Source organism: Diorhabda carinulata, chromosome 1 (genome assembly GCF_026250575.1).
Source record: "Diorhabda carinulata isolate Delta chromosome 1, icDioCari1.1, whole genome shotgun sequence".
Classification (NCBI taxonomy): domain Eukaryota; kingdom Metazoa; phylum Arthropoda; class Insecta; order Coleoptera; family Chrysomelidae; genus Diorhabda; species Diorhabda carinulata.
The window spans coordinates 37,915,701-37,941,072 of record NC_079460.1 but is presented as its reverse complement, the minus strand read 5'-3'; the positions used below and the strand labels follow the sequence as shown (position 1 = coordinate 37,941,072).

General features: G+C 31.3%; 1 protein-coding gene across 1 annotated transcript in view; it reads left to right on the top strand.

Moving 5' to 3' along the window:
• Positions 1 to 24,078, top strand: part of LOC130898348 (hemicentin-1-like) — a 310,568-nt gene extending 286,490 nt beyond the window's left edge. Inside the window, exons 13-17 of the mRNA XM_057807610.1 lie at positions 12,645 to 12,757; positions 13,596 to 13,791; positions 15,031 to 15,261; positions 18,264 to 18,517; positions 18,760 to 24,078. Coding sequence (XP_057663593.1) covers positions 12,645 to 12,757; positions 13,596 to 13,791; positions 15,031 to 15,261; positions 18,264 to 18,517; positions 18,760 to 19,023 — 1,058 coding nt within the window. The 3' untranslated portion in view covers positions 19,024 to 24,078. The remainder of the gene's footprint in view (positions 1 to 12,644; positions 12,758 to 13,595; positions 13,792 to 15,030; positions 15,262 to 18,263; positions 18,518 to 18,759) is intronic.
• Positions 24,079 to 25,372: the final 1,294 nt, after the last annotated feature.

The window sequence follows — 25,372 nt, the reverse complement described above, 5'->3', positions numbered from 1 at the left end:
CCAAACTATCACTTCAAATTCTTTTTAAACTTATAACACCTACTTAGAATGAACGTATTTCTTATTCTTAATATTCTATTTTGATTGAAATATCTTAATTTAGTCACAATAATAAATATTTTTTCTTGAAAATACATACTTCTAATGCTTGATATTGAGCCTTTTACATTTTACATGTGTGGGCGCTATTTGGAAAAATCTTATCGCTACACCACTGAGCTAATCACATATATTTACTTGCTGCTTATTCTTATTTTTGTTAATTACTATAAACGGTTGCTTCATTAATTGAAATATATTTGTTTTGTTGCCATAAAACGATCTTAATTTTAGAAAAACAAATTCTCAGAAAATTGTGTTAATTTTTATAAATTCTATAAAAAACATAAAGGCTCGAATATATCAATAGATATGCATAGGTAGATCATAAAATGAAGAGCATCTTGAGTCTCAAGATAATTACTACTGATAAACTATAGTATCCTCAATTAAGATCAAAGTTGTGGTTAAGAGAAACACAAATTAAACGTTTTTTCTCTATAATTTATTTACTTAATCATTATATTATATATGAACTACAAAATGAAATAAACGAAACATTTTAAATATCATTGGCATATTTCATTTCGAATAAGGATTATATCCAATTAATTCAAAATCTTCAGCATAAAATCTCAATTAAGGGCTTCGATATTGAGATAAAAAATTATTTGAAAAATACATTTTAATATGGTACATAAAACTTTATCAATTATTATCACGTCGTCTAGTACAAAACATGTGGGTATTGGGCTATATGAGATGGTAAGAGACAATATTTGTGAATCCTGTAGTTATACCTCGGCAAATAACCTCATCTAGGGATAGAAATACGTGACTGCTGATACTAACGAAATTACGAGTATGAGTATATAACGTATATTCAACCTCGATTGATCCTAATAATGTCGTCAAGCACACAGGGCTTCAATAAAATGCATCATAAACGGAAAATGCGACAACTTTTCTTTCATGACAATCATTTTAAATTGAGTATACAGAGTGTGCCTAAATTCAGGTACTGATTGCCTGTAGGAAATTATAACGGATCGTTCCTATAACAATATTTCCTCAGCCTACTCTTTTCGGAGATATTACTCCTATAAGGTTAAGTTTCTGTTTTGTTTTTTATGAAACCTCTTTGTTTTAGAAGTAGGTGTCCTCTGTCTTTGCTAATTTTTTTGGGTATATGCTTTAGGATCCGTGTCCTGCCAGTGCCGGGGTGAAAAATAATCCTACGGTATGGATGCTCTTTTGTCCATTGACCTTTGATTTCATTCCTGTCCAATCTTTTTGCCATTTTATTAAAGTAACCTCTTTGGCTTTAATTATTTCGCTACTTTTCAATTTGGGCTCGTTTTTCGAAGATGAGGTTTATTGGAGGTATTCCGATGAGAACTTGGATTGCCGCCGTTGATACGATTCTATACCCGCTAGCAGCCCGTACTGGGGTCTTCCTCTTTATTACCTCTCTTTTATTTTCTGGTACCTTTTTATTTCTAGTTTATTTCCCTATATCGAAGATCCATACAACAAGACCGTTTGTACAACTTCGTAAAATAATCCCCTTTCATGAGATCGCTTAGTCTGTCATTTGCCTTCTTTATCATTTTTATTACATCAGCTCTAAAATCAATATCTTCCCATATACATATACCTAGGTATTTACTTCAAATATTATAATCCTTTCATTTCTTAGCCCACTAAGTATAACTGCTTCTATTTTCTCTGGTGCCAATCTTAGTCCGGTTTTTAGATCCAATCATTCATTTTCCCGGAAGCTATATTCGCATTCTCAATATAAGGTCATAAAATATATTCCACGTGATGGGTCTGCACACTGATCCATGTAGTACACCCGCCGTCATGTCATATGTTGTTTTACCAAGGACACAGTATCGTAATCTCGTACGTAGTTCATCAAATTCATGATTTTTTTTGTTTGTTAGCTCTCTAGAAAAGTGAGTCCATGGTACTGAATGAAACTGTTATGAGTGAACCCTGAACCGTTATATGTTTGTCTCGTGGCATTTTCGACAGCTTGTACAGCGGATATTCCTTTTTTCAATCCAATTTGGTTTTGAGATATACCTCCGCCTTCCTCAAGTTAGTCTTCTACTCGAGGAGTTTGGCTAGTATATAGATTATACAAAGTGGTCTGTGAGCGTTAGGGCGGTCAAAAGGTTAACTTGATTTATCAATTAATACTAACTTAACTAATTTTCAACGGGGGTATTCTTGTCCAACCATGACAGTCATGGCGTTTGGTGCTTCAGCTACGAGCTCTTTCACAACTTCAGTGGGGATTGCGTCCAATCCCGGGACTTTTTATGTTTTTAATTTGTTACATGCCTGTGATAATTCCTCGAGAGTAAATATATTTGTTATGTTGGTAACCTATCGTTTATTATTGGAAATAGTGTTTGTATTTTTTCTTTGAGGCACTCATCAATTTCAAAAGGAGTTTTTTTGCCCATGTATTTCCTTTTTCTCTAGCTTTTTTTTGGCTTTCTTATAGACTTCCCAGGATCCCTCCGCTGCCTCGTTATCTATATGTCTATTTCTATGAGTAGTTCTGTGTAATCCCTATTTACAGATCAATTCAGCTGCACATTCACCTCACCCCACTATTTGTGATGTATTTACATGATGCCTGTTTATTTATATAGCATTCCTTAATCATAAAGTTTTTTATAGGACCAAAAAATCATAATTTCATAAGCAGCTTCAATAATTCCCACGAAAACTTCATTCCTCTCATAAAAATCAATGTTTATATTGATTTTTGAAAAAGTCCAACAGAAATGCGTTTAAAAAATTTCTCAACTATAATTATTGTATAGTTCCGAATTTGTTCTCGACCGCTTTTGAAATTAATTGTGAACTATTATTCAAAAAAGGATGCTTCTACTCATTTTATGTCTCTGAAACTTTGACGGAAAGGAGTCTCGGCAGTAGTATGGTAGATGTTACAAAGAATAATTAAAAAGTAAAGAAATAAAAAAAATGTTCCTTATAACTTGTTGTATTGTCGTTTTAAAAGTTTATAGTTGTTATAAACATAGTCTCCGCATTATATAACACGTAAAAAAATTTTTTAAATTAGTGATTCGTAAGTTCCGCTTAGCATATCATATCAATTAGGATGAGTTGTCCTGTTAGATAAAAACTGTTCTCAGATCTATCAGTTATTCTCAAATTGCATTATCTAGAATGTGATGCAATTTTGAGGTTGAATACACTTAACTAGAAAACAACAAGACAGACAAATCAAGAAATAAATCTAGGGAGTTTTCTACTTCAATACGGTCTGCTGAACACGTATTGTAGAATCATTTAAAAAGATGTCAAGAACTATTATATTGTGATTTCTTATTTATGTTGCTTGACACTGTTTGCAATACTCTTTTATAAAAATATTTCCAGAAAAATTTCCTACTATGGAAACGTTCAGCAACACTTATTTTGAGATAATAATTCAATGCAGCAACTAATACCTTTATCGGTACAAACCAAATGCGATCTTTTATATTCTATATTCTAGAGAAATTTCAATTCTCTTTCCATTTTGAAGTACGCTTACTTTGCTTTTTCACTTAATATTGTAATGGTTTTCTAAGCTTCAGTCTTTTGCGTCTTTTTCATAAGAAATTTTTTTTTCATTTAGTAAGACATAGTTGAACACAAAGAAGCAGACGTAGTCTGCCTAGTCAATGATTTCAACTATGATCCAAGCTATGGTTAATCTCAAAGATCACAGATTCTAATAGTTATAGTTGTGTGATATGTGAATTCCTCATTGTTAATAGTACTTGTTTCCTTCAAGTAGGAGTATTTATTTCATCTCAAATAATTTATTAGAAGCTCTTACCTAGGGCCACGATGTATTTGAAACTTGTTACATTATTGCTTGTTACCAAAGGAGCTTTCAATTCAGAGATGGTGTTGTGCTTTCATTTATGGTATGAATAATTTCTGTTCTTCTATTATTAATTTTATTTTGTCTTCATTGGATATACTTGTTCAATTCAAATATTCTTACAGTTCAAAGTGTCTGTTTGAAAGTAAAAATCACATTACGACTCTTTATGAAACCTAAATTCCTTCCCATTCCTTCTCATTTTTTTTACGATTCTGTTGTTTGCGTACCTAAGAGTTCATATAGGATTTTATACCAACTCTACAAAGTCCTGTTTGAGATATAAACTTCATTTGTACGGCTTTGGCATAAAAAGTAGACAAGGATAGAGTATTGATTTTCAGTATATTTGAAACTTTTCATTTCATAGCTATTGATAGCTTTTCCTTTTTTCGCTTTAGGGATATATCAAATATGGAGAAAAATTTATTTGTATCAGTGTCTTGACCATCTATCCAGTGACTTCTAGATACAAAAAGTCACTGTTGCTTTGAAAGATACAGAAATTTTTTACATTATTTGGTTTCATACATTGTAAGCACTCATTTCTTTTCAAAAGTCTCTAGTTCATGGAAGCATTAAATTTATATTCAATTATATATGATATTCATCGCCAATAAAATTTTTAAGAACATATATGGGATCGCAACGCTGAGCTAGCTAACTAATTTTGGAAATATTGCAGTAATCAATCCATTATAAATAGATAGAATATCTAGAGAATATAACAAACTTATACTGTATTTTTTTGGGTATCTAACGAAAGAATTTGGCTGCATTAAGCCAGAGGACGTAATTATACAAATAAAATATACTTTTTAATATAAAAACTTTCCAAAACATATACGCAAACAATAATATTCAAGTCCGCGTTCATAGTAGATTAACCAAATCCACACTAGTTAAAATCCTTCCGTGTTATATAAAATAAGAGTACAATAATGGATAGGATAATGAAATAAAGACCAAATAACGTCATTTATGATTGACGACCTCCAAAGAGCTCTGTGAATACAAACCAGAGCTTTATGTAATACTATTAAAATACATATAGTGAAATAAACACGTACCACAAAAAATTTTGGTGCAAATCATTATGGCCATCACTAATACGATGATTTCAATAAAGAATACTATTGTGGGCTACATATACCCTGTTTTAATTACTTGGATCATATTAACCCTATTTTTTGGTAACTTTTAATATCAATTTCAGTAGCCACATGGTGCAATTGGATACTAAAAGAATTCTTACATAGATCACATGAGAATGTGAATTGTTAATGGTATGACTCCTTTCCACTTAGGACTGATTTTTGGAGTTTACTCCTTAAGAATCGATTTGCATATATAAGGGGCCCGGTATGAGAAAAATGTGAGGAGTAAAATCTATCGATGAATGACCTCGTTACGTTTTTGGTGCGCACCCTATGATGCGCAACTTTCTAATTTGTCAGTGTCAACATACTTATATTGCTGTCATTGTGAAGTTTTATTATCATTGTGTTCCGCTAAAGTGAACTGAAAGTATTTTCAAATAACTATGGCAGAAAGAGGTGTAGATGATATTGCCGGAACATCTAACAAACACGTGGTTGCAAAGTACGTTATAATTCATGTATTATATGTATGAGCATGTGCAATTTGTATTTATTAAATATTTTAATAATTGTCGATGTAGTTCATGTAAATATATATTTGAAAACAACACATAAAATTAGAAAATCAACCCAATGTGAATTATCGAGCGCATCCACATAAAATAGAAAATTTCTAACCTAACCAAAAATTAATTTTTTTGTCGATGTCTATAAATTCTTCCACGTTATTATGATTTATTTTATAAATAATTTTTAAATATTAACAACTGTAGTCAATAATTCGATAATATCAGAAAAATCGACAATATTTTTTCATTATAATAATGATTTTATATAATTTTCTTTCGAAAAGTTATTTTTTAGCTTATTTAAATAATTTTCATGTACTATTTATTATTGTATGTAAAAGATTTAGTGACATAATTATCTTTTTATAACCATTTTTGTTAATTATTAAGATAATATTATATTTTAAATAAAAAATTAATTATAATAATTTAAAAAAAATGTTTATAAAAACCTTTTTTTATCAATTTTCTTAAAGTCGGTTAAAATTTTTATAATTATGCATTTATAAATTTTCTAATTTTTTTTTTTATATTTTTTGACTAGGAAAAAATCTAAACCTCCAAAAACTCCAGCCGAGAGACAGCGAGCTTACAGATTTAAAAAAAAAATTAATGAAGGAAGCCCAAAATATTCTGGCAATCAACCAATCTTTTTTAAGTTAAATAAACTCTTTTTGCGTCTGGTTAGACTATCGAACTTAAAGAGTAAACACCAGTCGTGCGTCGGAGCTGACACACACAATTTTTATTCTATACAAATATATTCAACACAAGTAAAAATATCAATCTTTGCTTGTACGGTTAACAGAAATATATTATGGTTACATAACACTTATTTGTGACATTAACATATTACTAATGCCTCTTCTATTTCCTAGACGCCACTGTCAATACATGGTCTGTTAACTTTAGTGAATAGCCGATATAGATCAAGATAAGACGGATTCATATTCTTATCGATGGGGAGACTCGTTTTTTACCACGCTGAAATATCGTCCAAGATTTTCCACTCCGCATATATTACGATCGTCGTAAAACTTTTTTGTTTTTCCCATAATGGCTAAAGGTTAGCCCTATAAGAGGGTGGGTGAAATATGACAACCTATTCTGGAGTTGAGCTTTCCTTTTCTTATTTTGTGATAAGTACCAAAGTCTGATAAGACAACTCTGGTTATCAGAAAACTGAATAATGGAATACTATTTTTATATCCTATACATACAAATACAGCTATTCTGACTAAACAATTCCAACATGTCCAGGAAACTAATTTGGTCAGGTAGGTCAGTCAGAAACTGATTTTGAAGATTCAAACTTCAATAAGATATTAGAATATCTCAGTGTGTTAGATTAGATACAATAAAATGTCATATTTTGTCAATTATTGTTCAAATATTACCAGAATTAAAATCAAAATTTATCTTCATCCTCACATGGTAACACTTAATGATATTTAGAATTGAATATTATGTTAAAATATTCACATAATTCTGAAGAACAGTTTCTATTGCAAAAGCATTTGATTTGACAGCTGAATTTAAAAATGAAGAAAATTTTTGTTCTGTTTTCGTCCCCACACTTTTGGCTTTGTCGAAGCTGGGAATAGGTATGGTTATAGTTTTTCTTACTTGTTGAAATTTTAATTATCTCAAGCTTGAAGATCATCAAGGGGTTTTTCTCTGTTTATCGGAACAGTTCAAGACACATATGAACCTATTTAAACATGTTATAGTTACTGTACGGCAAATCTAGAAACAATTAGTGTACTTTTGTCGTTTTACTGAATAGTGAAGTCCTAGATTGAGAATGAGAGGTTAGCTTGAAAGCTTTGGTCAAACTTAGAGTAAATCAGTCATTCCACTCCAAGAATATAACAATTATATCAGACATTGACAACCTAATTAAAACTCACTAAAGCTTTATTTTTGAATATTGAATAGACTTCTGAATTTTCTTTTTTTTTTTATTCAACCGCGGTCAATAAAAGTTTCAATCGTTCAGTTTTTGATGCTTTACAAATTAACCAATTCGAAAAACCTACGTAATTTCAAGTGATTCAAAAAATTGTATAATTAACTAACGTACCACCATACAATAAACGATAATGTGCAATTGAAACCATAATATTTTTAATAAAACTTGTTGATCTTGGTATTCTCATTCTCATTCTCATTCAAATCTTTGTATTGTATCTTGTTTAATATTTCCATTTTCAAAATTGTCGTAATTTATTCAAAATAATAAGAAATATAGATTGAATATACTTGTATTATTTTTGAGGGTGTGGATTGTCGAACCCTTATGCTGAAGTACATCAGGAGTCATCGGAAGCGTGTATTAGATGGCGAAAGACTGCGAAAAAATTAATTTATCAATAAATTAAATGAAAGACGTGAAGAATGTATGCTATATGCATATGCATAAGAATGTACATATAGCTAAGTGATTTGCTATGGTGATACAGAGAGAAATAAAACTGTCTGAATGCCTGACAATATTACTATTAAATACTTATAAAAGATATTAAAGCAAATGATTTGATAATTAAAAATAAAGAAGTTGCTATTTAAAAACAAGATCTTATCATAAATTGTCTCGAGGATCAACTATTTTTCTTCAGAAGTATTACTACCGATGCAGATCAAATCTAGAGTTACCTAAAAATCTAACAGCTTTCAGAACTCCTTCTTAATTTTTCAGTAATGAGATGTAATAATCCTAGTGTCCATGCAAGGTAGCAGTATTCTCCTCTAATAGTCATAGACATTATCACTCGACAAATTTTGAGCCCGACGTCGACTCATATGATTTGAAGGATTATTTGAAAAATTATGCGTCCAATGTTATGGTTGTGAAACTAAATGGCGTCAACCTACTACTTATTCATCATTCAAAATTTCTGTGCCTGTCAACTAAGTGAACAGCATTCATAAAAATGACATATGGCCAGATAATGTATCAGTAAATAGATTTTTTTCATGGAAACGCCAAACCCAGCATAAGTTAGTACAAACTTTTTGGAAAGAGGAGTATATGTCCATTGATAAGATACCTTTTGGAAAATTTTAATGAATGTCCAAAGTCTTGCAAATAAAGTGAATAACCTGATTGTATTCATGAATGAGTATTCATTTGATACACTCCGCATTAGTGAGCATAGGCTGGAAATAGGTAGTTTAGAATATATCAAATTAAGTCTTATTGTAATTGTTTTAAAATTTTTGATTTCATTTAATATTGTTAAAAAAGTATTTACCCGTATAAATAAAATTATTTCCTGCAAATGATAAGCATACTTTATCCGCATAAGTGTATAAATTACGATCTTAAAAATGTTCCATTTCTATGTAACCAGCATAGTCTCTGAAGACGATAACTTGGTTATCGAAACGTGCGTCAGAGAGTGTAATTGTGAGTGTTGGTGTAGTAGTAGTATAAACAGTGTGTTCACTATTTAAAATTTTAATTGTTTATTTAAAACGCTATTTTTATTAGAAATATAAGTTTTTATTCGTTTTAGCTTCTCAGCACAATTGATATGGAAAGCGCTGGCAAATATTTCACATCGTAGATAGCAGCAAATGTAGTAGTATGTTTTCTCAAAAAAACGTTTGTTGTTTTTTCTTAGATACACGAAATTTATGAATATTACGTTTACTGTTACTTTCGAGTGGGAAGATAAATATTTGTCGAGCCTACATTTCTTTCAATATTATCAATATATCTGAAATGAATTTTATAATTCTCGCAACGATCGATGAATTTTTAAATAAATATTGGTGTAATAGCAATTTCGTCGCTACTTTATTCTATTGAAAAGACAATATAAGAGAGAGATAAATTAATTTAAGTCTAATCAAAATTTATCTTTCAATCTTATGATACACGATTATTGAAAAATATAAATCATAAATGAGATTATGTGTATCAAATTATCCATAATGGATTCGTTAAAATCACGAGTGATGTCTTAAATATTGACTTTAGAATATATAATATCGAAAGAAATATTTTCGACACCTGGTACATTCAATAAAGCAAGAAACAAAAAATTATTGCATAGAATTTCACTTACAATAAAGCTTTATCTGATGTAAAGGAAGAATTCAAACTATCTTTCTAAACAAACAGAAATTCGGTTGCGCATTTTCAAAAGGTTTTATAGAGGTATGAGAAAACTTTTCTTTATGCGGATACTTGAAACTTACAAGTTTGGCATTGAAAAAAAAACAACTGTCGACAAGTTGGGTAATAAAATTTAGGTTGTGAAGTTTCGAGATTCTAAATGTAAAGCCCTCAGGGCCAGTTTATTCCAGTTCACGGTCCGTTAATTTCGAGATGCCCAGACCGGTGCATAGATCAGGCTGAGGACGTGGAAGTTGAAAAGGATATGGAGAAAGGATTCAAAACATGTGAACAGATTCATATAGCCATTTAATCGAAAGGCTTATCGCGAAACAAAAGGGCATTTTAACATGAATGGGTCTTTTAAAGCGAGAATGACAACGGCTCGAGGGTAAATTTTACAGAAAATAATAAAATCCTTTGGATTGTGCAAATTGAAAACATCTGCTGTTGTTGCTGTGAAAGATTTTCAAATTCTGAAATAAACACGACTTAAAAACCAAAGAAGAAAATAAGAAAATAATGAAAATATTTATTATAAAAATAAATTGTTTCTCTTTCCACTTGAATAGAGATGAGAGTTATAAAATTATTTACTTAGAGATTTTACTAAAATGTTTCCAGGGGTTTAAACTGGGTCTATAATGTGTAAAAATACTCAAAGTATTCTACATATTTGTATGTTTTGACAAAACAATATTTTTTTAGAAAGTAGTCCGCCTTCAAAACAAAGAATTTTGCACAAACGATGAACTTCTCCCAGATTAACTGTGTTGGTATCAATAACTTCGCTTTCTTCCCCTTAACTCCCATGTTGCCAAATTCAAAGCCATATAAATTCTTTGAATGTATTCTAGGACATTGTTTATGTACCTTCACATCTATAAACGGCGCTAGAGTAACCTATCACGATATAAAACGTGTGGAATGAATGAATGAATGAATAATCTACACAAGTTTTTGTTTATCAGATAAAATTTGATAATTCGCTAATCTTATGGTTGTTTTGTGTTGTAAAAACAAAAACTAATCCAAAAACCGTTATAATCTAGAAAAAGCAACCTAAAAGCGAGTTTAAACATCATGCAAATCCATGTAAGATAACAAACTCTTTCATGCACGCAAAAACTCGAGAAAATTGAAACATCACATCTGCATATCAAATAGAGATATTTACTTTCTCCTTGCAAGCAACGGCTCCGTTCTTTGATTCAGATTGTAATTTAAGTTGTTGCCTGTGAAATGCGTTTCTTGAAATATTTTATTAGAAATCTACATTTTATTACCGAATACGCGTATTAAGCTCCCGAGGCTTGATTTCTATAGATCTGTTGAAATATAACTAGCAGTTCTTGTGATTCGAATCTACGAGGGCTGATCCATTTATTAAACCCCCGATACACTCACAATGAGTAATTAGCAAAGATATCGTTTCTATTTTTTAATATAATCTCCATAAAAATTCACATATTTTTCCAATCGATGTTCTAGCGTTTTTAATGCGTCTCCAAACAAAGTTTATTTTCATAGTTCATTCATATGAATTGATATTCACCCACATTTTTTTACTAAGTGGAATTTCTGGAACCATTGGCGATATTGGCGTTTCGATAACCAAGTTATCGTCTTCAGAGACTGAAGGTAAACTAAAATCTAATAACTTGATTGATGATGATAATCAATGAATATAAAAGAGATTCAAAAACGATGGTAGAAACAACGAACTTTTACCTAGAAAAAACCAAGCAGAAAAGAAGAGACGAATGGTTTGATGATGATAAATGTAAGGCAGCTATTTCATGGTTGAGCTTATAATGAAAAAGGGATTAAGTCAATGCAATCGTCTCTCTAACAGCTTATTTAATATTATACTAGAAAGAGTAATAAAATAAAATATCAAACAAAAGACGCTATGAAGCACAGCACAATGCATTGTATATGCCGATGACAAGAGAGAAATGGAAAAAGTTTTGAACGGAAAGAAAACAAAATACACGGAGATGCGCTCTGAAGTCACAGATGAAACCAAAAATACAAAATGGATAACAACTGGAAAAGAATATGCTGAACAATTTATCGATTCGATTATCTAGAAGTAACCATAACAACTACAACCCTAGAAGAAAATGAGATAGATAATTCTGAAAGGTTATAGTGCGGTAGGATTACTATCACAAATGGTGCCAAGAGCATTAAAAATTAGAATTTATGAAACAATTTGAAACTAGCGGTTCTATATGCTTCAGAAATATGAATAAAGACAAAAGAATTCAGAATAAACTGCAAACATAGGGAAAAAAGTTCTCAGTAAAATATAAGGCGGTGTCAAAATAGCGAAAGGGATCTGGAGATGACGACCAACAGGGAAGTGATAACGATATATAAGAAGTTTAAAACAATACAAATAGTTCTGTAGTGCTGGAGGGCGAAGAAAAAAAAATGAAAAAGATACACAAATTCTTCTTTTCATTTTCAATTCAACGATGTATTAGACAGCATTTTTGATTCGCGCCTCGATTCTATTTTCCCAAAAAAACGTTTTAGTTGGGTCGAGCGTATAAGTAACACATTAGTCATATATTTGGTCTAAGTATGAATAGAAGTATGTAAGAAGCCCAAATGTTTGAACAAAGGTTTGGAATACTAATTGAACCTCACCAGCGCGCATCGTTTGACAAATAAAAATTTGACCGAAAACGATGACAACGAAACTCAAATCAGTAGGAATTTGGTGCCATAGAGCTGCTGCAAGTACATTTTTTCAAAAGGCTACGGTATGAATTTTTGAAAAAACAATTTCTAATGATTTCATTAAATGTACTTGAGCTCATTTTATCTTTCATTTGCTATAACAGTTGCTAATAATCTGAGAAAAATTTTCATGCTTGTTTCAGGTCGGCCAGATCAAGTTCATAACTGCACTCTTTTGAATATTTCTATGACATCTTTTAATATAAGATGTTCTGAAGGATTCAACGGGGGTCTTCCACAATCCTTTCTTCTTGAGGTGAGACTAGACCTATTATATTAAAAATTAAAAAATACCATCAGAATGTACCTATTCCAGAACATGCAGATATCATTGCTCTTAATGATTATTTATTAGGAACGAATAATCTCTAATATTTATATAGATTCTTTTACCCAATAAGCATTCAATTAATATCCTTTAGACGAATATGAGCGGTTTCCCAGGTATTATTTCTAATTTTATTTTTGAATATTCAAAAGTTTATACTCAAAAATATGTACCAAGTTTTATGTTTTTCGGGATAAAAATTATACAAGTTAAGATTCTAAGTGTACTGAGAATGAAGTGCCTTATTGTTTTAGTGCATAGAAGCTTATTTTTGATCTCTTCAACGCGATTAAAGTGATGAAGGAATATAAGAAACGTCCAGTTCTAAATATCAAAAGCTTGATTGGTTTCTCGGTCAATTTTTTAGTTGCTTGCTATAAATAAATTACAAAAGGGGACTTTTACACCGCAATTGAAACAATCACTTTCAAAATTGTTATTTTTGATAACTCACTGTTATTAAAACTTCGTGGGAGTTACCGAAAATAGAAGAGATGTTTAAGTGGAATTAGAACGTTCCATACTATTTAATTATTTTTATCAAAATGAGCAGTTAATTGAAAATGTCACTTATTTCAAGTTTGCAATTTTTATCAATTTTGGCGAAAGTTCGTGCGCATTCGCCAAAATTTAAATTCATTGTTGATAATATTTACAATTTACTATTCCTAGAAAATGTAATATAATCAATCTAAAGGCAAGATTTTCGTAGATTTGATTGACTTGAGCACCGATAAGTTAATAAATTTATAAAAATATCTTTCAGGTGAGAGAAAGCCAATCGCAAGAGTTAATAAATAACCTTACTTCTCCAGTTGCTCGGTTTTCTGTTACTGGTTTAGCTGCTGGTGTCCTGTACAATGCAGTATTATTTTCTTATAACGCAAAAGGTCGAAGTGAACCAGCAGTTGTTCAAGCAGCTACTTTGAGGTTACCGGAGAAACAATTAACAGCAGAAAAAGGTAAGTTGTAGAATAGAGTTTTGAGAATTTTTCAAAAAAAAATTCTATTCTTGTGGTTGAAAGCTTGAGAGATAAATGAATTATATCTACATAATTCCTAGAAACTGTTATTTATCACTATTCAAATATTCTACTTGCCAGTTATCTCTTCTCAGCTTGGTATAACAATAAATCCAATTGTGGTAGATGTTGGAGTTTCCACACTTTTAAATCAAAAGGTTTTTCGAAAAATAACATACACATGCGAAGTTAGGTGGTAATTTGTCAGATTATGTTTCAAATGTGGAGAGTTCTGAGACTGAATCATTCATATTGTAATCAATAGTTTTTATGAGTCGAAAAATTTGGTTCCCTTAGAGCCCATATGGCTAATAAAAATGATTTAAGAGAGATTGATAAGGATCAATATATCCATATCCATATATTCGTAGAATGAGTCTTTCAATCTTTACAGTTTGATAAAAATTCAAGTTCAGATTTGATGCAGTTAACAACACGTAAGTTAAAGTTATTTTAAAAATTTCTCTTCCTGATTCCTTGAAAAAATGAAAAATTGATATTTCATTGAACGTTAAAAATGAGAAGGGTTCGTCGTCCTGATTTCTAAAAACGATATCAGCGTAGTTTTTGCTGTAAAACGACAAAAAAGGTTGATGCAACGGGTATGGTAACCGCACTATCAAATTGCGAACCAAAACTGAGGATATTGAATGTAAATCACCTGATTTACCTGTCCTGCTTGCTTTCTAGATTTGAATCAGATCGAACTGTGATATGACAACTGACAGAATTTTGAATTATACAGCAATTGGATGCCAATCATACCTAATAGTAAAAAGTTTGTTATCATTACCAGAGGAATGAATAAAAGACTTTATCTCTTTATCTTTTATTTCTTTTGTTAATTAATTTTAAACAATTAATTAAATAACAATCGAAAATTGTTCAACAAGATGTACATTTCAATTTTAATTAATTTCAAATCCTGTGATCTGGATACAATTTTTATCTTACTTTCTAAGAACTTTGAAGTACCATAATTTTCTCAATAATTAAAGCATTTGCATACAAACCAATTTTTCTACCACGATAATCAAGTTTATTTTGCCTTTTCTATTAAAATAATCGTAAACTCGGCGAACAAAAACATTAAACGAACTTATTTCGATAAAAAAGAGGTTAAATGGAAACGGACACTATAGTTAATTCAATTTTATGATATTTTCAATTGAATTCCAGAAAGCAGTCGTTCCGGTAGTTTTCATTTTACGCCAATGATGAGCATCCTGATAGGCGTAGTATCCGCTCTGTTGATTGTTGCCTTAGTGGTCATAATGGTATTGCGTATGCAATGCACTCATCACAACGATATCCGGTTAAAAGGGCACAAGAACATCGTGGTAGCGGTCAGCAGGAGTAATCTGGAACACAGAGGATCGGGGAGTTTACCAACCCTTAGCGACAAAGGTGGTATGTATTGTAATCAGTTTAAAGTAGAATATTCTGTTAAAACGAATTTTGTTGCAATAAAACCACAGTGTTGTAATGTTGGTAATGGAAATTTTGCAGGTTATGTAAGCTTTAGAATTGAATGGACAAAGCTTATTAACGTTAATTTTCATACTTCCTATTTTTGCTTATATATAAAATATAAAGTACTCGACCTGTCTACTTGAAATCGTCACAAAATGTTCAAAAAATAATGGAATAGAACAATCAAAATTTCTACTGATTCATCACGTGCAAATGTGATAATAATAATCTAAAAATAATACACTACTAGCTTTCACCCGCGGCTTCGCTCGCATCGAATCCATTAAATAAATATCAGAAATCATTATAATAGAAAAGAACGAACTCTGTAGCTATATTAGAACCTGAGATATAGATTTTTGAATGTAGAAAAATTTCCAAAAACCTACAAAAATCCATAACTGCACATCGAATGTCCGCGCCTAGCTCCTCTCAAACTCAACCGATTTAAGTGTTCAAAAACTCAAAAGAAAGAGGGTGTTTCAGCGAGTGTTCTTAAATCAAAACGAACCCTGTAGCTGTTTTAGAACCTGCGATATAGTTCTTTGAATATAGAAAAATTGCCAAATACCTACAAAAATCCATAACTCCACATTGAATGTCCGCGCCTAGCTCCTCTCCAACTCAACCGATTTAAGTGTTTAAAACTCAAAAGAAAGAAGGTGTTTCAGCGAGTGTTCTTAAACCAAAACGAAGTCTCTATCTTGAATAGAACCTGAGATATTGAGGATAGAACGTGTGTATGTGAAAAACTCCCATAAGTAATGTACAGGGGGAAATCGCAATTGAGCATAACTTGAGAATGGTGAAAATTAGATGAAATCCGATGGTGGATGGCTGATCTGTGCATCAATACCTTTAATTGAAAAAAAAATTAAGCAAATCGATTGGGTAGAACGCCTGAACGGACTCGGAATGGAAATCATCAATTTTTTTAATATATAAGATTTATAGGACTCCATACAAAACCTTCTCAAATTTGAATTTCAACAATCAAAACGTCAACACTATACAATTATTCTGAAAAGATTTGGTTAGGTTATGGAAGAGTTATGACTGTAGATGGTTCTGTCGATGGGGCAACACAAAGGAAAAATATTTTTAAAATCATTTCATATAATATTTCAAGTTAATTTTGAGCACTCAGTCTAATGTACTTTATTATTGTTCTTGTTTATTCTATAGTTATTATTACTTGAGGGTAAATCAAATATAAACGAGCCTTTAATTACTGAGAGTGGGAAAGAATATTTGTGTGCGATTGGACAACTTTACCTGTTAGTGATAATGAAAGAGTTTAGAACACTTATCCCTCATGGTGAAGAGTTAAGGTTGAATGCATCGAATTCCTGCAAGGCCGTGGACGTGTTGCACATCAAGCGCATCCCTACCGTGCTCGCACCAATGTGACTTAAGAAAACATTACACGTGTTGTATTGGCCACGATTTTTTTGAGACTAAAGGAGTGTCCTACTATTAGATAAGTTTAGAGTGTCCTACTAAAATGGATCCTACTACTACCGTCTCTTGGAAAAGAAGTGACGGTCCAGACTTATTGCAATGTGATTTTCATATGTTCGGACCTCTCAAAGAAGCACTGGAGGTAAGCGTAAAAAATTACCACAACGTTAGGAAAATGTATAATAAAAGAAGAGTATTTATGTAGAAGAATAATTATGTTGAAAAAAAAAAGGCTCGTTTATATTATATTGACCTTCTCAATTTTTAGTTAGAAATAGTTTTGCATATTCCGATTATAATTAAAAAAGAATTGAATTGTGAAGTTCAAAATCAAGACCGAACTTTCCATAACTCGAGAGCCCATTATGTAATGTCTATCAAGCTGAACTTTCACATTTGAGAAGGTTAAAAATTGGACATTTTCACTGAATCGAAATGTAACATGTATTACATCGTTTACAAATTGATTATTATATTCATTTGATTTCGATAAAACAACTGCTAGAGCAGTCAAATAGCTATTGAGAAAAAGGTTTTAAACTTAATAAATATACGTGTTCTCATTATTGAAAATTCTGCAATCCATTGATATATTTAGTTTTGGCTAAATACATTTAATAACTTCAGGTTATTTTGAAAAAGCTTTTGCACTGCAATAAAATTATAGGTAAACAATTGATATGTTAGTTCAAAATGAAATTAATTCGTTGCAATACTAACAGTTTGGTAAACAATCCTGTTATATAATCAGCACGAACTTGTAAACAATATAACTATAACCAATTTATACAGAGTCGATAAACATCAAGCTTTTCAGAGGAGATGTAATTCAATATTCGTCTAGGCATTTTCCATGAAAGTAATTGTTTCCTCCTTTGAAGAACGCTGGAAACATATATTTTGATATATTTGACTTCGGCGTGAACTTTTCATGTTTTTTTATTTTATTTCTAGCATTTTTCCGTCCGTCTGTCCGTAGCAACGATATCTCCTCACAGGAAACATGTAGCGATCGCGGGTTTATTGAATTTAATTCCTGTATAGCTATAGATGTGCCGAAACGGAAGAAATTTTGGCATTATGAAAAAAAAATTAGTTTTCATTAAACAGGTGAAAATAAGACGTTTCGATCTGTTGCAGTCTTTATCAAAATATTACTTGACATTATCAAAAATTTTACTTGTCTAAAAATGTCTAATAAATAAGAAATTAAAGAAATCTACCTATACATCTACATATATAAGATGAGATTGTGCATTATTTGTTTAGTTCGCTGGAAGCTGATTAAATTCTTAAGGAATTTGATTATTTAAAAAATCAGTCTAACTGTGAAAAACGCCCAATAGTCTGTCGAACCGAGAGTGCGTTGACTTTTTCACTTGTTTATTATGGCTGTAAATATTATGAGCACACCCTAGAGTTTATTTCCTTTCCACATTTCTGTTCTAAATATAAATGCATTTATTTTTTATCTCTAGGAGGGAGTCCAATATCTAAACACGACTCTAGCGCTGGTGAATGCGATAGTGATGAAAAGAATCCTGACATAATACCCCAGTCACTAGATGAAGATGAAAGTACTGATTATTCAAGAAAAAGACAACACGTCTCCACTATAGAAACATCTCCAAATCGTACTTTACAACATCAACCTGGAAATTCAAACTATATGGGATTCTGTACTCTGAGAAACGGCATACCGTCTCATGATTTATCGGCTCAACAAAAATTGGTAAAGATTTCAATATCAAAATCAAAATATAAATGTATTGATAAGTATCAATAATATTTTATTTATACCATAATACACAAGTAATTACAAAAATGTTGAAACTAATGAATTAATTCTGTATGGATATAAAATTCATATGGAGGTATTTTGCGCATATGGAGAAATATTGTGTCTAAATACAAAAAATAAATGGCGTATAAAGCCTATATTATTGATTAACCATGCAATAATGTTCGTTCTAGCTACCTGGACCTCCACAAATGATGAGTCCATTTGCATCTTGTACCCTGCCACGTCAACCGCCACAACAGTGGCTCTACGGTCCAATGAGTCATTTACCCCCAGGTATGTATCCAGTGGCATATCGAAGCGGACCACACCAATCGCAACGATCCCATCCACAATCAAGAGAACCCCCTATAGCACTACAACCACTTTCTACAACTGAAGAGGAGCCTTCAGCTGAAACGCCTTTAGTGCCAAATAAAAAGGAAAGCACTGTTTGACAAATCTCTCCGTTCTAATCATTATCAGCATGCAGTACAATAAGACAGGGTTTCTCTAAATATAAAAATATCGATTTTTTGGTGTAATGTGACTTTTTCCAATCTGAACTGAGTGTTAATAATAAGGTTAGAAGATTGAGATATGTAAGATGTATATCAAATAAAACTAGTTGGATTCATTATTATTGTGAGACATTTTTCAATTATAAAACAAAAATAGGAGCATCGACAGAATATTCCAATATGTATCAGAGTTTTAATTCATATGATCAAAAGTTGAGTTACATTTCAAATTATATGACAGTTTCTGAATAATAATAAAAAAATATATCCAGAATATTAATGCGTTAATTTCGAACAGAAAGTGATTCAATTTAAAATTAAAACAGAAAGAAATAGTGAAATGCCTTTAAGTCCTGTCTATTTTTTTGACAATAAATGCACTGTAATGATAAAATACTCGATAGAAAAAAATTTTGTACATTGAATCTACTTTTCGATAACATATTCAGGAATATTGTCTCACTCTTATATTTCACAATTGATATAAAGTTATATAAATCTTATAGATTGTCGTGTATTTTTATTATCATGTTGGAAAGTCTGAATTATTGCTTCTATACTTACCATAGAAATCAGACCACTTAACTTTTGACTTTAACTTTAACTATTTAAAAAAAGAAAATTTAATATGCTTTAATGTGAGCATAAATTTATGAAAGCTTACGAGTATTTCGACATAAATAGGGTTATTGACAATTTAAAACTTAACACTTAATTTCTCAATAATGGGTATGACCTCCTCTTGCCTAATAACAGCTCTCAAGCGATTAGGCATAGATCTAATCAAGTTAGCTATTGTTTCTTGTAGGATGTTAAGCAACAATAAGCTCTGATCGAGTTTGGGGTAGAACATCTAGCTCATCCCATGAATGTTCTATCTTCTGCGACCAATCCATAACCCGAAAACCGACTTCTGCACGATTCTGGTACAAAAAGGTAAATTTGTCTCCAATGTAGTCGACGTAAGGTACCACTTGAATTGCTAAAATCTCCAATGAACACCGGGTCCTATAGAAATTGCACCCCAGATCATGCAGAAACCACCTCCATAAGCACTCCGCTCTCCAAAGCAGCAATCTGCAAATCGCTCTCTTGATCTTCGGTACACTTTCCTTCTTCGGTCGCTACCAAGGAGGCATATTCTGGTCTCATCTGAGAACAGAATAGATCCCCATTGTTCCAAAATCCAAGGTATTTTATTGTCAGGTTATTTTCCTGCAGTCTCTGTTTTGCTGTCCACTGACTAATCGCACCTCACCCCACGGAGCTGTCGTTGCCCTTGAACGGCATTAGGTGACGATTTCTTAATGTTATTGACACAATAAAGCGGTCATCACGAGCAGTTGTAAATCGTCTTCCAGGTGGCCTATGAAAGTATATAGTCCTCATAACGCTGACACACTCTTCAAACCGCTGCGTGGGTCAAATCCAATTTTCTAGCAACATCTCCTTGGGCGGCTTTTTGTGGTGTAGTAACACACTTGACCACTATTGAGTTTATAAAAAACGAATAATATGCAACTTAAAAAAAATGGTGATACTGTTCTTTTATACTAATGTTGACGGTGTTCTTATACAGATTCCTAATTACCTTAGTTGGAAACATCCAGTTTAATTTCACAATTAAATTAAGTAAAGTAATATAATCGATATCAGAACAAAGTATTTTACACCTTGTTCATTTAATTTGTCAGCCAGTTTAATATAGACGCGAAAATTATCCCCAGTGTTAAGGGTCTGAAGTTGTTCTATATTTGTATAGAAAGACTTTGTAACCAAAGTACGTATACATTAAAATTAGTTTTACTTGATATGCATACTGTTTCGTAACAAAATGTATTTGATTCTATAGACTAGAAATAGATGCTATTTATATATTTGTTCACTTAAATATATTCTCATGTGTAGATTATTCTTAGAATAATTTCATGATTATAAAAATTTTAAACATCTGACAATCAAATAAGTCTTAATTTAATCCTTATATGCAAATATTATATCCCTATATAACAATATTAAATGGAATAATTACTTTTTCAATTCTTTTTAAGTATGTGAAAAATTTTCAGGATAACAATTAAAAAATCAGTTATTAAGGAAATGCACGTAAATGGCATCTATTTTTCACCTCTCTAAACCCCAATGTACCAACAATACTGTTAAATTACTTCTAATCAAGTTTATAATTGTTTCAAAAATCATTCCCCTAGTAAGCTTGAAGTGATGTCAATGCAACTATTCCAGAAGATGATTAAAATCTTCATTTGTATATATAGAAAAAAGGTGTTAACATATCTATTTCCCCTTAATGTAAATATTAACCAATATAAAAAATCACGACCGCATGAAGGTAGTAATCCAGATAACATTTTTTTCTACATTATTTTGTCTTATTCCAGGAAATAGGTGCAATATATCAACCTATTATAATTCTCAAGATGAAATTGTACAAATTTTTTGCAAAGAATCATAAAAAATTTAGTGATAGCCAATGATTTGTCAATATTTTGAACTTTTATGTGCTCCACAATTGAATATAATCATTTTCCAATCGAAATTATTTGAAAAAAAATATTAAAAAAAACTAGATAATAAAATAACACCAATATCAATTGTACCATACTATTTACACTGTCTTGAATATTTCGATACTCCTTCCTGGTAAACAAAATATAGGTAGTTCAATGTTTCCCGAAACTTTCATAATAGTTGCAGAGAAAATAGACATTCGTCAACTTTGTGAATAAATATAAACAAACTCAAATTTGTAAAATATATCGACATACGAAAAAATACTGCAAATTTATATCTTCCTCTTATAATAGCTTTTTAAAACTTTGTGAATATATAATGAATGCATCAACTAGAAAAAAATCCTGAACATGTTCTGTGATCAGAATCATGCGCAGTTTGAATAAACTACGTTCGGGATTTAAAATTTTGTATTCGTGGAGCACAGACTTCTAATTCCGAACGTGTTCCGAATACGTCCAATGCATCATTGTATCTTGTATCTTCAACTTGCGATTTTTTCCACGAACTATTCCCTAGCCTGTTTTTCTATCTACTTGTAATCAAATAGGCGTGGTTATTGACTATTACGTACAAATATCAAGAATAAATCTTCGCCTAGTTAATTGTTCAGTAAGGTGAATATTCTATACATTTTATTCTCTTAGCTAGTTTGGAATCCAAATTATAATCTGAGATGCTCGATTCCTTTGAATCTAGTGACATGGATTTGAAGCAAAGCAAGCTAACAACAATAGGGTATCTTGCGATATTAAATATCACTGAAAGTTTAGACATGCCACAGAGCATTAGAATATCAAACTATAAGTTCATAAATCGGATCCATAATAAATCATTCGTGGAGGAATGCATGTTCAGAACATATTCTAAACAAAGCATGCACATTTGAAACGTTCAGAAGACATTCAGAATGTGTTCAAATTAACTGCCACGAACAAAACTAATAGTATGGAGGGTAAATAGAATGAGGAAATCTGTGTACATTAAATTGTCCGTAAATTTCAAAGGAAGCGCCAAATATTACTAACGCCATGGAAAACACTTTTGTAACGACGCAAGTTTTTGAAATCTCAATAATGAACTTTATGATATTCACTCGGCATACTTTAATTCATCAAGTACGGGTGATTAATAACTTTTAAGGTTACAAAATGCAGAGACAAATGAAATAAACCGTTAGCTGGTAGCATTTACCTACGATATACTAAAGTGGAAAGGATACTATCAAATACCTACGACCTAATTACTTCGTCCGAATTACTTTCCGAAGATTCAGATGATGAGGTTAAAGCAATCATCAATACCAAAGAGACAGATGATTATAAAAGACCTCAATGTTTTAAGGACTCTTCCACCAATAAGAAGGTCTGTCTAAACAACTCTGTCAGACTGTCTTTGGACATCACAAATTACACGATATTTCCTCATTTTAAAGGAAAATGTGACCAAACAACATAATAATGAATGATGTGGCTTCTTCCATGTGAACCTCACATACAGGTGAATAAAATGTGAGTAGGTTGTTAAGTTTGGAAAAAATTTTAAGCACAGCATGAGAAACGGATCCAAAAATTTATTAAAGCGGAGCAATATATTAACTCAAAAGAAGAAATATAAACTTGACTTAGTATGATCAGTGTTCTTCCCAATGTTATCAAGACGAAAACTTTTATAGGATGGCTATACGCTTGCTATAATTTGTGTCGTCACAAAATTGAGTTGTGTGGTGTTAATGAAAGTAGACTATCCTATTCCTTGTGGGAGAATCCTTGGTTTTTATCAACGACTGTCAAAAAAAACCAAAATGTTTCCCTCTCTTGTTTTAGTTTGATGTTTACAAATTAATATTTCAATTTCATAGCCGTACTTATATTTTTTTAAACATTAGAGCATTATTAAATACTGCTTTTTGGAACTATTCTTTATAATTTGAAACAAAAATATAACTATTATCCGCTTGGAAAGATCCCTTGCCCAATTATCCAAATATTCCACATGGAAAGCATTGAAAAATGTTATCTGAATTCAGAAATTAGAACATTTGAATTATATACTACAAATTGTACTATCCATTGTTTGTAAATATAATTTGTTACATATTTTAAAGGAGAGAGGATTATACAATTTCATGTGATTTGAATATAATTTGTTTGTAAAAATGTGTGATTTGTAGATGCAACTTTTTTTCATATTAATATTGCCACCCTTAAGCTATATCTAAAGCATTAAACAATTGTTTCTATTCAATCTTTCAATCAAGCGTTGATTAGTAACTCAGACACGTAATCTACTAACTAGAATAAGTGTGCCTTGTTAGTATAATTTATTTAGATATATGAGTTTTTCGATAAAAAGTTGCATTTTTAAGCACAGAATTGTAAAAATGTATATATTGTATATATTATTACGTTTTATATATATCAAAAAATACTCTGTTACTGAACAAATTAATTGTGGACATTTAAATAAATGTATTAAAATAACTTTCTGGTTGGATTTTATTTTGAACCTTCCCTTACCATTACAGGTTGTTTTTCCAAAAAAATAATTTACTGTCATATGGATTTAATAAAATTGAATTTTAATAAATTTTAATAAACTCCTCCGGCCTTAGTGGAGAGCTATGGGGTTGAACCAGAGTTCGACGACTTATGTCCAAGATTCAACTCGAAGGGTGCTATTGAATATTGCTTTTTGGAAATGAGGTTGACGTTGTACGAACTTATTACTAGGGTTCTATTAAAGGCAGGCCCGGATTAAGCTAGGGGCTTGGGGGGGGCTATAGCCCCGGGCCCCAGGTCCAAGAGGGTCCCATCATTTGGAAATCATTCTGTATTTTTTGATGTGTTGATACCACAAATCTAACGTATTGATATTATTTTGTGAATTTTTCCGGGTTTTCGAATTCCTTAAGGGGGCCCCGTCATTATTTTAGCCCCGGGCCTTATAAATCTTAATCCAGCCCTGATTAATGGAATTATTAGTAGGCGTATTTGGTTATGTATTTACGGGTGAATGAAGAAACGGACGGGGTACTGAGTTTTGATATGTAATGTGTGTTGATTGGTTTGAAATTATTTTCAGTATTTAAATTATTAGAACGTTGGGAGGAATAAAGATAATTCTCCTTCCTCTTTAACAAATCTCATTACTTTTTCCAAACTGTCTGGATTTCTTAGCCTAATATTTGTTTGAATTGAAAAGGGTAAACCTCTAATAAATGTTTTTAACGATAAATCATTATAAGTTTTTAATCTTATTGTTCTATCTGCAGTTGGTATGTTAAAAGAATTTGATTTTGAAATGATTAAGCTCCGCGCGTCTTGACAACGCATACCAAATGTATACGGTGCCTCATTCTTAAAAGGCTTTAGAGCTATCAAGTCTTATATCGAACAATCTATGTCTCTCTGATACCCAAAACTACGATTAAGAGCTTTTACTGATTGCCAGGTAGTCAATTCAATTCTAAAGCCTATTAGTAATTGTGCTCTACCTGTCAATTTGCCTAAAATCGCTCTTAATAAAAACTATTTATTGCATTATCAGTTTGACTAGCAAAAGAATTAATCAATGTGGATTACCATCATATGCTGGAATGGAATCCAAATATAATTTCAAAAGTTGATAATTAGGTTGAGCCATTTCTAATTCTATTGTGTTTATTACTTCGAAAAGACTACGTAAATTAAAATCTTCTGTCATAGAATGATAAAACTTCTTTTATTATATGTTTTTACGTATGTGTAAATTA